Source organism: Anopheles stephensi, chromosome 3, assembly GCF_013141755.1.
Source record: "Anopheles stephensi strain Indian chromosome 3, UCI_ANSTEP_V1.0, whole genome shotgun sequence".
NCBI lineage: Eukaryota > Metazoa > Arthropoda > Insecta > Diptera > Culicidae > Anopheles > Anopheles stephensi.
This window is the reverse complement of record NC_050203.1, coordinates 20,976,243-20,988,996: the sequence shown is the minus strand read 5'-3', so window position 1 is coordinate 20,988,996 and position 12,754 is coordinate 20,976,243. Positions and strand designations below refer to the sequence as shown.

The 12,754-nt window shown below is 46.7% G+C and overlaps 4 protein-coding genes across 5 annotated transcripts in view; 3 read left to right on the top strand and 1 right to left on the bottom strand.

The window, feature by feature from the left end:
- Nucleotides 1-1,841: 1,841 nt before the first annotated feature.
- On the top strand, nt 1,842-3,876 carry LOC118512838 (hemiasterlin resistant protein 1-like). Its single transcript, XM_036057891.1, has one exon. The coding sequence runs from the start codon at nt 2,655-2,657 to the stop codon at nt 3,156-3,158; it is 504 nt and encodes a 167-aa protein (XP_035913784.1). The 5' UTR covers nt 1,842-2,654; the 3' UTR covers nt 3,159-3,876.
- Nucleotides 3,877-3,993: 117 nt separating this feature from the next.
- On the top strand, nt 3,994-6,580 carry LOC118512837 (probable 3-hydroxyisobutyrate dehydrogenase, mitochondrial). Its single transcript, XM_036057890.1, has 3 exons — nt 3,994-4,365; nt 5,591-5,830; nt 5,898-6,580. The coding sequence occupies exons 1-3, from the start codon at nt 4,204-4,206 to the stop codon at nt 6,480-6,482; spliced, it is 987 nt and encodes a 328-aa protein (XP_035913783.1). The 5' UTR covers nt 3,994-4,203; the 3' UTR covers nt 6,483-6,580.
- LOC118512836 (programmed cell death protein 2) lies at nt 6,533-8,078 on the bottom strand. The gene is made up of 5 exons (XM_036057888.1): nt 7,787-8,078; nt 7,611-7,714; nt 7,467-7,548; nt 7,154-7,390; nt 6,533-7,079 (listed from the first exon to the last, which is right to left on the bottom strand). Exons 1-5 carry the CDS (start codon nt 7,964-7,966, stop codon nt 6,621-6,623), a joined length of 1,062 nt encoding a protein of 353 aa, XP_035913781.1. The 5' UTR covers nt 7,967-8,078; the 3' UTR covers nt 6,533-6,620.
- A 433-nt stretch (nt 8,079-8,511) lies between these two features.
- The window catches only part of LOC118512835, a 38,464-nt gene continuing 34,221 nt past the window's right edge, over nt 8,512-12,754 (top strand). For both annotated transcript variants that reach the window (XM_036057887.1, XM_036057886.1), the window contains exon 1: nt 8,512-10,974. The gene's annotated coding sequence lies outside the window, so the exon portion shown is untranslated. The remainder of the gene's footprint in view (nt 10,975-12,754) is intronic.

The window sequence follows — 12,754 nt, the reverse complement described above, 5'->3', positions numbered from 1 at the left end:
TTGGGTGTTATCTACCCGGATATTATGTTAGTATCTTTGTCTAATTTAATTCAAAAATGCTAGGAACAACTACCAACTCCATGACCCATTGTGGTTGATTGTGGGTATACGGACCAAGTTGATCAGGCTGTTTAGAATCACAAAAATCTGGACCCAACCACAATTGGTCTGAAGTACTCAAATTTATCAAACTCAAAGTTACCTCAAATTTATTAGCGGGATCTGTAAGTGTGATAGAACAGCCGTTCCGAGATCTCGCCCTATGACTTCCGTCATGAAAGCAACACCAGATGATGTGATCCGTACGAGTGCTACATATTCAGCAGCTCTCATTTTAAACAAATAAGTTAATTTGGGCGGTCTACTCAGCTATTAATCGCCTATCTGTCAAGTCATTTTACATGAGCTGAAGGACTATTCAGCTCTATCTCCGAACGAAGACAGGTAATCTGGAGTCACTACTTCACCAAAGCCTATAGTCGATTCAGGGCCTACAATTATCCTTATCCTTCTCAGTGGCGGATCAAGCTCCTTGCGGGCTGGAAGTTGGCAACTCCCTGCTCTAGGCGCTTCAGAAAAAAACCCGTTACACTAGTCTCTGTTAATGAGGCCTCGCCGCTGTTTGTGTAGCAAGACGAATGGAGTTCTCCTACCGACCAGGCCCAGATGGACGTTTACTGCACCTACCGTTAGATCCGCTACTGATCTTTCTTGCGCAACTTAAGAACGGCCAAGGGAAGCTAGTACTTTGAGACCGGTCATCTAAGCACTTTGTTCGACCTTCTATAATGTAGCTATAATAAGCTTATGAAGAAGTCTGACGACCAAAAGGCTTTATCGTTGAATATCTTATGGCCCAAGGGTCATTTCTTGGACAAGATTGGCTGTATTTTTTTATTCAGAATGCAACTCTGATGGTGGTCGTGATAAAGATCTTGCAGATGATGAATGTATCATTGATAGAAAGACTTCTGACTTCCCTAAGCAATGGTTAATCATTTGAAGGAGCTTCTCCAATCCTGCTATGGCTACGATGGAGGATCAACCGTTCGATTAGAAAAGGTTGGGCCATAGCTAAGGTTTCAACTGGCTTATAGTTAACTATGTTATAGTAAGTGTTCAAACCGTTAGGAAAAAAGCCTGTAATTTCAATTTTAGAAGCTCCATTAAACAGTACGTGTACCCTGTACACACCGTTGCTAATTCTGATGACTTGGCCACGTCATTACAATGACACCGAACAATCAACTGAACGGCTATCAGCTAAAATAAACTATGGTTATAACGTTTTAAAAGCTGAGACATTACCACACCAACAGGTGCCTCTACATTTTCGAATGTCTGCATTATTTTCCAAAACCTTACCTCCAATGTATGAACACGCAGAGGTATATGACACACGAGAAACCAGAGAAACGTATGTGATGTGGGCTCCATCAGAACAACGGCGCTTATTCATTTTGTGCAGGCCAACGGTAGGGCACTTACATGCTACCCTTGCTTACCTCAGACACATTCCGCCTTCCGATGGTGATAAGATAGGGGCGAGAGTACAATTTTTACTATCGCCACCATCGGGCAGACCAACGACAGGTTGCAGATAGCACGTCGTTGAAATAGGTATCGCCTGCAGGATAGGGCGATGGGTACGGTGGGCAATTAGATTGCTCAACAGTGCGCCAGCAAGAAGACACTTGGATCTTCTTCACTTCACCTGAAATCCCTTTTCTTCCATTTGACCCCCTTTTTTCCACCTGCCCTTTTAGAGACCTGCACCCCGCTCCCCGTTTGGCTAGTATTGTTTTAATTTTTGTTTTATCATGACCCCCCACCCCTTTTCTCCCAATCGCATTCCGCCATTTCTTCCCCAGTGTGTCGAGGGGCCATGCGGGGACGTCGTTAGATTGCCGAGATTTCTGTTTCCGCACTGTTTGCTGCCAATATGGCGCCGGAGAGCCAACACCGAGTGCAGCGGGATAGCATTTACGGGGGCGCACCTCGTGAGCCGGATGCTACGAAGATGTAAATACGCTCGAGATACGGTTAACAAATATAATGTGACGAAAAAAACAACGAATCTTAGTCATGATAAGGCAAAGAACCGTCTCGATGGTTTTACCGTTGCTAAACCTGTTGAAGTATTTAAATGAGGAGAATACTTTCATTTAAAGCTTATATTTTATACTTTTCTACTTTTTTCTGCTTTCCTTATGCTTGATGATCTAGTTTTTGGTGTGTTCTACTTCAATGCCTCAACACGCTTCTGGTGCGATCAAATGAGGTTAGGTAAAGTTAAAAGCGTGTTTCACCTGAACGCAATTTGAGGTTGTGGTTCGTGATTGAGCTCATTAGCACCCAGTTGCTACAAATCAGAGGGTCAACTTGGAACAGATTGCTCCCCTATGCACAGTGCATGCACTGGTTGAAATTTAGCGCCACCTGTTCTTAATGCAGTATAGAATAAACCTAATTTTATGCTTATTTAATAACGGCATTTTCAAAAAATATGATTGTTGTTGCACTGCCCATTACCACAAAAGAGCTATTAACACAGCAGGCTATGGTCGACAGAATTGTTTTTGGCACAAGTAGGCTGCGATTGAGCTGCGATTCTACCAAAGCGCGTCTGTCAAACTACAGTAAAATTCACGAAAATGCCACGCCGTGATACTCGCGCCAAATCCGTCCCATCATCACCCCGCAAATCTTCCCCAATCGATACATCAAAATCTAAACAAGGGACAGGTCAAACTCCACCACACAATGCAACCGAACCGTCGAAAGCAACGTTACCTCCCACCGTAACTACACCAGCTCCAGGATCCGGGCTCTTCTCGCAAATGGCAGCTACGGCCGGCGGTGTAGCGATTGGATCCGTCCTGGGCCGTGCGCTGGGAGGACTGTTCGAAAAGTCTTCCGAAACAAAGGAACAACCTGCGGTTGGCGTTGACAAGGAGAAACAATCGGCAATGGAGTCGTCTGCTAGCAGTGCACCGGAGAATGATGATCCCGTAGAAGAATGTACCATGGAAATTAAGCAATTTCTTTCGTGTGTCGGTAAGGAAGCGGATGAAAAAATTTGCGAAGGGTTTAAGGAAGCGATGAAGCAGTGTAAAGCTAAGGCCGCATCGAGAATATCGCTGTTTGATCATCTGTAGTGTGGTGTGATCCTATTTCGGATTTTAAGCTTCACATCATCCCCTTCTACATGCTTGTACGGACAATTCAGTAAGGAATAAAAAAAACATTCAAAAAATAAAAGGTTCCATCTCAGCCATACAAAAAGAGCGAAGTTCTGGATGATTGGTAATGCCATGATAATGATACCGAACAACCCAACCCGTAGAATACGTTTTACGACCGTCCACACGTCAGATGATGCTTGGTAAGCTCAAACAGATGAAATAATAGGAAACGAGCATATACTGCTAATTATTATTATTATTTTTGTTTTGTTAATAAATGCTGGTAAAATTTAAAAACTGCACATTCAATTCTAATTTACAATGAATTAAGAATTAATAAAATAAATATTTACGTGCGTTTTTGCCACCATGCTGCACGATCCATTTTACCGCCGTAAAGCAGTACAAACATTTCCCGCTAGATGGCGCCGCAAGCACTACAAAGCTGCATACAAGCTGCGGCTACAGGATGATGCTCGCGACAACCGCACTGCTGTTTGATTGCGCCTTTGTAGAAAATTTGCAAACTAATGGTTTTAATTTGTATTTTATGTTTAAAAAAAATTAACTACTTTTGATTACTTGCCGCTTATTATGATTAAACCCGATTTTTACGATTGCGAACCAATCCTTCGGTACGGCTAGTGTTGGCCGTGCGTATATTTCCGTACACGCCAGCGGCAAAGCAACAATGTAAAGCCGGTTTTGCGCTAGCCACCCCACTAGCATGCTTCTCAGTGTGCGTATGTTGCCGTGCCGCCCAGAAATCCACATTGTATGCATGTAGTGGGGTCTAACACGTCAAACCGTACCGGGTGCCCCGGCATCACCAGACTGCTCCACCGGCCAGTAGCGTGCAAATAAACGACCGTAGCGGGAGCGTGTTCGAGCTCGTTTCTGCGCCACAAACTGATTAGCCCCGTCGCCAGCCCCGTGGAAGCTTTGTGTGTAGCCGTCGGTCAGAAAGTGGTTCAATTGTAGCAGCTCAGCCAAGGCGCCACCCGAAAGCAATCTCGCAATGGCCTTCCGTGTACTAACGCGCACCGCCGGCAGCCAGCAGCAGCAGCTGAAGCTTCTGTCCGACCTGTTGATCCGTTCGTTTAGCAGCGGTCCCAAGAATGTTGGGTTCATCGGTCTCGGCAACATGGGCGGTCCGATGGCAAGCAACCTGATGGCAAAGGTAAGTGTCACGTTGCGGCGACAATCCGATCGTTCGTTACGTAAACGCGAGTTTCGGGGCGGTGTGTGAAATTGCACACGAACACTCACGTGTGCCGCGGTTTAATGGACAAAAGGGAAATCGCAGGCGTTAAAAAAAACATCTGCACCCGTACGTGGGGTGATATTTTGGCTTTTTATCGAAAGCGTCGCAGCGAATGATAAGCTCAATGTCAAATTGATAAAAGAAAAACGACGGCCCCTCGCATGATGATGATGATCGGGTACGCGTGGAGGCTTGGCGATCGACCTTATGTTGCTGTGTACGGAATGTTACATCTCACGCCTACTTTGATAACGCATCCGTCGCGACCCACACACACAAACGCGCGCATTAGAAACGCACGAGTTTGAGGCAGAAGGTTCCGCAATGTTGCTAATTACTGATAACTCGTATCGTCCACCGGTCTAGTGCGAAATATTTCACAAACGATCACCTTAACGATCGGCTGGTTAATGCGATTGTGTAAAAAGATGTCTAACCTATTCTTGGCTGACCTTGAACATCGATCACGATCGCCGCGGAAGGGCCGCTAAAGGGCACGACGGCCGGAACGGTACGGGTTCATTTGCACGGTTAGAACGAAAGTGAAACGTTCACACAGACACACAGGCAGCCAGACACATACGATACCGGTGCTTGTCTCTCGTTGCGTTAATGCCGATACTGCGCGATATCGCGGAGCGTCTTGCTGTGTTTTTACGTTTGGATTGAATATTTAGATTTCTTTTTGTATCTATTTTGTATGTTGTATGTAATGTTTTGGTTAATTTAAATTTATGTAAAGAAAACTAATAAGAAATACAGCTGCTGTAGAAGTCCTCTCAAACGGTCAAGCGCCGGTCGTCATCGGGCCCAATATCCCGGTCTTTTTGGTGGGCTAAAGCTTCTGTTCATGTGGGCAGTCTAAAAGGTTTGGTCGACCGGTACCCTTTCTCATGACATTACCAGCCACCGGAGCTTAACGAGATCTACAGTTTTGGACAATATCCATGTCTTACAGAGAAATTACCTCAGGCTCCGTAATATGACCAGTGGGCAGTAAGAAGCTCAACATGCTTTAGTTAATGTTGCTGACCCAAGATGGGTGAACTATTTACTCTGATCCTTCTGCTAGATACCAATGAAGTTTAAATCATCAGTCATTGTCATTAATTTCCAACTCTTCAATCATTCCAACACACAGGGACATAAGCTGCACGTGTTCGACATCTCGAAGGAGGCGAAGGATTCGCTGCAGGCCAAGGGTGCCGTGCCGTACGACAATGTGGCTGAGCTAGCCAAGGCTTCTGACTTCGTTGTGACGATGCTGCCGAACAACGACATTGTGGCTAACACGTACGACACCATTATCGGCGGTGGTGGCATTAAGAACCAGACCATCTTCATCGACTCCAGCACGATCGATCCGAACGTGGCAAAGGCGGTAAGCTCTACCTTCCTGCATGCACAAAAAAAGTACACGCACTGAACGATTTTATCGTTGGTTATAGGTCCAGGTAAAGGTCAAGGCGGCCGGTGCAACGTTCGTCGATGCACCGGTGTCGGGCGGTGTGCCCGGTGCCAAGAACGCCACGCTCACCTTCATGGTCGGCGGCACCACCGAGGAGTACCAGGCGGTGAAGGAGCTGCTGGAGGGTATGGGCAAGAAAATTACACACTGCGGCGGCTACGGTATGGGCCAGGCGGCCAAAGTATGCAACAACATGATGCTGGGCATCTCGATGTGTGGGCTGGCCGAATGCATGAACCTGGCCATCCGGCTCGGCCTCGACCCGAAAGTGTTCTCCGACATTGTGAACGCATCGACCGGACGTAGCTGGGCGTCGGAGGTGAACAACCCGGTGCCCGGAATTATTCCGACCGCACCGGCTGCCAGCGGCTATGCGGGCGGTTTTGCCACGGGGCTGATTACGAAGGATTTGGGCATTGCGTCGGCGGTCGCCACCAGCTCGAACTCGCCGATACCGCTCGGTGCGCTTACGCACCAGATCTACCGGACGCTGATGGCCAAGGGGTTGGCCAACAAGGACTTTTCCGTGGTGTACGATTTCCTCAAGAATGCCGAGGGCAAGTAAGTGGTAGCTGAGCTACTGGCACGAGCGCCAACAGTCTTCCAGAGCATGCATTTATGAACGTCAATAAACGTACGTTTAGGGTTTTATTTTCAATTTGACAAAAACGAGTTTTTTTTATTTGCTTAATGCGTCTGAGTTTTACTTGTTTGCCGTGTCCGTATTGAGTACATCTTGCCGAAAGATGAACTCTTCCGCGTAGCCCTCCACATCACAGCTTGCGCTGCAGGTGTAGCACACCAGCGTACCCCAGTCTAGCTGATCGTTGTTCAAACTGTTCAGCATCTGGGGCATAATTTGGAATTCAAACACTCTCGGTCCGGTACATCGTTCGCAGTGAGGAATTTGCTTCGGGACGACAGGGGACAACCACAGCGGTTTACCACCTCGCTCGTACCGCAACACTTGCTCGGGATCGGCCGAAATGCGCTCCTTAAACTTGTCGAATGTTTTATCTTCCACCTGATCGGACGCATACTGGTCCAGTTCCGCATCGGGCAGATCGTCCAGTGCGCCTGCCTTACCTTCCCGCTTCAGACGCTCCAGTTCGGCCAGCTGACGCTTCGTGTTCTCTTCCTCCGATAGTTTGGCTTTGGGTTCCTGGAAGAAAGGAGGCAGCATTAACGATATTTAAAAGTGATTTCTTGTTCATTACTTTAGCATTTTCCGCTTACATATTCTTCCGCCTCGGTAATGATCTCAAATTCAGGAAATAGAAGTGAACTAGTAGTGCTCGCTGTCCCGGAGCTAGTTGTAAGTCCTTCCTCACTGCAAACACTTTTGTGGGCAGCTTTCCAATCGAGCCGTTGGTGTGATGCGCTGCAGTAGTTAATCGCTTTACAGCGGGAGCAAAGCTTCGGTCCGCGGCAGCCACAGACAACGCACAGAGGAACGGGAGATTTTACCGCAGGCTGGTTAGGAAAAGAAGGACGACAGATCTATCTTATCTAGAGTTTTCTTACAGCGCACCCGGTGGGCAAGTCATACCGATTCCGTTGTTTCATCCGGTGGATCATAAGCGTAAAACTCATTTTTTCTTGGCAGCTGACTTCTGAGTACTTTGATTGTCCTGGATTAATGTAGATTTGATATTAGAGCTTCTATAAACAATGATCAAGAAGGTGCTCTCACCGTGCTTCCGAGTTGGCTGTCTGATTGCAGGCCGACGTTAAACACACGAACAAATACAGCGTCCTGTGGAAGCTGTTATCATTTCCTTCGACCGGAGCGTAAACCTAAAACAAAATTCGATTGATTTAAATCTATCTTTAACATGAAATACATTTCTGACCGTCGCGATACATTACCTGACACAGGAATCCGAGCGGTTCGTTACATTGCCCGCACAGCAGATCTTCCGGTTTCGGCAGGCGTTTCAGCTCTAACCAGGCCGGCTTTCCGCCTACCTTACTGCGAAAGAATTTGTTGGTTAGCAGCCACGGTTCACACGGTTCCAGAAACCCCAAATCGACGGAAGTAGTCTCCATATTTCGCGAAAGCCGGTTGTACTTCGATGTTTGCTGGGCGTACACTTGCAATCCCTTCGCTTGTGAACAAATGTAAACAAAGCAACGTGCGTTTGACAGTTCTTCGAAAACAAGCATGCGTGCAACATCACGCTGTTGACGGATGTGGCGGATTTCTGCCGGAAAAGATCGGATTTTCTTCCAGCATGTGGGTTTAGTTAGTAAAGTAATTGCTGTGAATTTAAAAGCTCAAGCTTTTGGCTTAGTTTTTGTACATAGGAGGTAATTTTTAGCTGGCGTTTGCCTATATGATACATGAAAAGATGTACCCAAAGAACAAAACAGAGCTATTATGAATGTTTGCCCTAGTATTTCCTGCATTACGCTTTTTACATGCGTTTTTCCCAGCATTAAACATATCAATGAAAGCTGCTTGAAGTGTTTAGCAACTAAAATATTCAATTGCTATTTATTTTCCGTATTTCTGCACAATTTGTGCGCAAATTCTAAATACAGCATCAAATAAAAACTTCCATTTGACAGCAAACTGACAGCATACGTGCCTCCCACCATCAACATCATGCAGCCCGTTTCTGTAGTTTGGGCCACTCGAACAGGCAATTTTTTTTCATCCGCACGACTCAGTTGCTAACCGCTTTCGCATTCAGCAATAGATCGAGCAAAGTACACCGCAAATCTTTTCGGTCGAACTAAGTCTCGAACATCCTCGAGACAAGCCCAATTTGCTATACTGGGCTTGAAAAAGGGATATCGTTACTTGCGTGTTGCTGCCTTCCCCGGCACAAGGACGTCCGCACCAGATCAGCTGTGTGCGTGTGCCGCTAGGCGTGTAAGTTCGCTCTGTACGGTGGTGTGCGTGCCAATCGCGCCGCAGCTCGAAGGTGTGTTTGTGCGGGCCGTGCACCGTTGTACGTGCCGACGGAAGCAGCAGCTTCGAACCGAGTGTCAGCAGCGAAAAAGCAGCAGTAGTAAGTAGCAGGGCAGGCGAACAGCATCGAACCACGGAGAGAGAGACTGCCTCGCTCGCGCATATCGTCGACAGTTTGAAAGAAAGGACAAAGAAAGTGTGTATGTGTGTGATACGTTCCGTTTTTCTTTTTTGGACGGTGATGATATCTGCCGAAAATTGAATGACATTCATTCATACCGCCGGGTCGTTAAAAGAAAGGTGAAACATTTGTGAAAAACGGAAAAACGGAGTAGTGAATATCTTCCTGCCTGCTCCCGGCTATATCGAATTCGAAGCAACCTGCGAGTCAGTAGTGGTGGTGGTGGTAGCAGTGCTTGAAACTAATAATCCGCTACTTTGCTAAACTGGTCGGATTTCCTCTTGCAAACGATCGTTCGTTCGCTGTACGGTCCGTGAGTGTGTGTGCGCGTGCAAGTTAGTTGTTGCGGTGTGTGGGGTGGGAAGGGTGGTTCACGGAAGAGACGTAAAGAGTGGTGTGGCAAGGAGCGGTTTAGTGGGAGGCGTTCGCTCATATGTGTGTCTCCTGCTGGTTGGAAACGGTCTGTGGGCGGTGTGTAGCAGTGGAGGACGGTGCGGGTGCCGATTAAAACGCGCAGCGGCTCTCGACGTGGTCTGTGGTCGTCGGCGGATGTGTCGAAGAAGATGAGAGCTGACTGCGACTGTTAATAAGCGAAAAGGAGCTGTCAAAACGTGTTTTCGGTCGTGTGCAGTGTTTTCTCTTCTGTTTGCCGTTCTTCGTTCCTTGGTGGTGGATCGCTTGGTGACAGGAACCTCCTTCGCTGGGATGATTTCCTACATGGCAAAAAGATGAAGTGAACGTGTGAAGCGTGTGTTTTTGTGTGTGTATACACCCTAGTGTACGAGTGGGGTGGCAAAAAAGCAATCGAGCAACCCATTTACCCCCGTGTGTAGTGCTCTTGCAACACACTCACACATACATACAGGATGTATGGTGTGCTGCTGCTTAGGTGAAAAGCGGTGTGAAGCAGAAGAAGAAGAAGAAGATTACGATTGCAACGAAGAAGACGGGGTGAGAGAAGTAGGAAAAAGATTCCGTAACCAGCGTAAAAGTTGAAAAGAAATTGCGAGTGCGAGCTCTCTGTGTGCACGCGCACGTGTGTGTGTGTGTGTGTGGAGCTGTCAGTTTTTTGTGGCTCATTTTTTTCCTTTTCCTTTTTGTGTTAACTCGCTCGCCATTCCCTGCGTGTGTGCGAGAGCGTAAGAGAAGGAGCGAAGGTATTCGCTTGGAGTGAGCGAGCAAGCTGGACCGCAACAACGTTCCGTCGATTTGCCCAGTGCTCGTGTTGTGCCGTGCGCTAGAGTGAACGAGAAGGCACGCTAGACCGGTTCCGCCGTCTCGTTCGTGCACAGGCATGCATGCTTGATCTCTCGCGAATGTGTGTAGTGTTTTTCTTTTGTTCCGTGTGTTGGTCCGCGGTGTCGCGTTCGCGTTGATGGTGTCGCGCGAAGTGAATAGAAGTAGTTTGCCGTGGAAACGCTAGCAAAGCGTGCGCGTCCGTGTCTGTACGCGTGTGTGTGCGCGAAGAAGTGTCCGTCCGCTACTGGTGTGTGGACAAGTGGAAGCAGAAGAAAAAAAAAACCTGGTCGTGCCGTCCACACAGCATAAGTGTGGAGCATAGAAAGGGGTGCGGGAGGTGTCGCCTAATTGTGCAGCTCTGTGTGTGCAAAACGGGAGAAAGAGAGACACACACACCGCATATACACACCGCATATATTTGGAAACGTACATATCCAACAAATACAGTGAAGCAGACGGGTACGGGCCAAGGCGTTTTTTCGGTTTGGTTTTTCGGTTTCTGAACACACACACATACACTTGGGACACTTGGCACACATACAGCGAGCGATGCAAAGATGAGCCGATGAGAAGAGATGCTGTCGGTTATGTATGCTGCTGGCGCTACGGGCCTGTGAGTGTGTGTGAGCGAGACAGAAGCGACCAACCGTTCACACATCGTTTCAGCTGGCAACAAAGTTGACCACACATCGATTGGGGCGAGATTGACCGACAAAAAAGGTAATTAAAATAGGATGAATGGTCCTGCTCTTCTTTTTTCGTTAGTATATTTCTTAGCAGTTTGTAAGTACTTTGGGGAAGAAAAGTTAAGGAAAGGTAGAAACTACCGCTTGAACGAAAATGTGTTCGCTAATCTCCTTAACGTACACTAGATCAAATAACTAATATTGCTGCTTCACACAATACTCATCTACATCACCATGGGAGGATGTACCCGGGAGTGTGTATGTGTGTACTCTTTGGAAAGATGGTGTGATCAAATGTTGTGTGTTCTCCACTTTTGGATGATGTGGAAGAATTATGCTGTTTTTTGTTGGGTTAATGTAGTTAACAAAATAATGTATTGGGTTTTACAATAAGTTTGGTGGGCAAATCGAACTACCAGCGCTACCACCATTCAGAGAGTCCAACAGACAGAGAGATCACATGCCTGGAGAGCGAACGAGAAAAGAGATCATTTTAATTTGTCTCTTGATCGCACGATTCTCCCACCCACCCAGCTGCGAGTGTGGGAGGTAATGTGAATAAATTTGGAAGGAAACAAGCGAACGCAACACCAAAAAAACAAAAAAAAAACCTTCCAAAAAGGGGCTGAATAAAGAAAACTTGCATGAATGGTGTGTTGATGTGGGGTGGTTTCGTTGCTGAGTTGCTGGTGCTGCTGCCTGGTTGCTTGGTTGCTTGACTATAAGCTACACATGTTCAGCGAAGAAGATCTTCGTTCGGTTACTACACGGCCGGAATGGATGGTGGCCTAGTGTATGTGTGTGTGTGTGTGTGTGCAGCGAATTCAGGTTGTGTGTGGTGTTGCGAAAGCGAACATGAAATTGAGAGTTGCTCCTTTCCATTTGGAGGAACCTTTGGCAATGGTGATTTCCTTACCGGCGAACCTGATGGTGGTGTGATGTTGGCCGCGTTCGTATGAAACGACGTTCCATAAAGAGAAAGATATATGCACGAGGGCGATAGCGAAAGAGAGCGAGCGAGGGTGAAAATGGTTGGCTGGTGGGGTTGGGTTGGGTTGCGTTGGGGGTTGCTAAAAGCGAGAGAGAAAAGCTCATGTAGAGCAAGCGCTGGAAAGACCTTTTTCACGTACGCACATGCATACATTGGCTCTCCCTTTCTCGGGGAGCGGGTGAACTACAACACTACACAAGTTATGGCATAAAAGTGATTTTTACCTTTGAAAAATGTTAAGTAAGTTTTATGATTTAAGCCAAGGAGCAAATGATATGAATGCTTGGAATATAAACCCGGGAAGTATCATGTATTGCTGGGGAAAGCGTGATATTTGGCAACGACATGGTCCCTAGCAACGAGCTGTTGGTGTGAAATGTCAGAATGTTCCCATGCTAAGATTATCATTTTTCATTTACAATCTGACGTCTCCACTACTCAATTTAGTATTGTTTGATAGCTCTTAGCAAAGGACGATTTAACCGGCTACGTACGATGGTCAGCCTATTATGACCTATTAGCAAGTCATGATAGTTGAGCTAAGAAGCAGAAGAGTAGTAGAGTATAGAAGTAATATCATAAAGGACACAATCGTTCCTTACGGGATATCAAGGATACGTGCAAGAACCTGTATCGCACAGCCATGCTGTCAGCTTGAAGAGAGTCTGCTGATCTGAAAGAATTATAAACTCCGACAGATTTAAGCCGAGATCATCATAAAGACTTCTTAAATATGTTTTCTAAATCTGAAATCATAAGCTTTCCTTTTTTTAATGCGAAGTATGCACAAAACTGTTGGGTGCCAGTTCCAAGTTTAAAGTTA

What these genes read in the sequence shown, in the direction of transcription:
- LOC118512836 (XM_036057888.1), bottom strand. Translation starts at nt 7,966, where the DNA reads ATGGAGACTACTTCCGTCGATTTGGGGTTTCTGGAACCGTGTGAACCG. An exon ending in ACAGCCAACTCGGAAGCACG is followed by an intron (nt 7,549 to 7,610) that starts GTGAGAGCACCT and finishes ACATTAATCCAG; the next exon opens with GACAATCAAAGTACTCAGAA. An exon ending in TTACCGAGGCGGAAGAATAT is followed by an intron (nt 7,080 to 7,153) that starts GTAAGCGGAAAA and finishes CCTTTCTTCCAG; the next exon opens with GAACCCAAAGCCAAACTATC.
- LOC118512837 (XM_036057890.1), top strand. Translation starts at nt 4,204, where the DNA reads ATGGCCTTCCGTGTACTAACGCGCACCGCCGGCAGCCAGCAGCAGCAG. An exon ending in CAAGCAACCTGATGGCAAAG is followed by an intron (nt 4,366 to 5,590) that starts GTAAGTGTCACG and finishes TCCAACACACAG; the next exon opens with GGACATAAGCTGCACGTGTT. An exon ending in ATCCGAACGTGGCAAAGGCG is followed by an intron (nt 5,831 to 5,897) that starts GTAAGCTCTACC and finishes CGTTGGTTATAG; the next exon opens with GTCCAGGTAAAGGTCAAGGC.
- LOC118512838 (XM_036057891.1), top strand. Translation starts at nt 2,655, where the DNA reads ATGCCACGCCGTGATACTCGCGCCAAATCCGTCCCATCATCACCCCGC.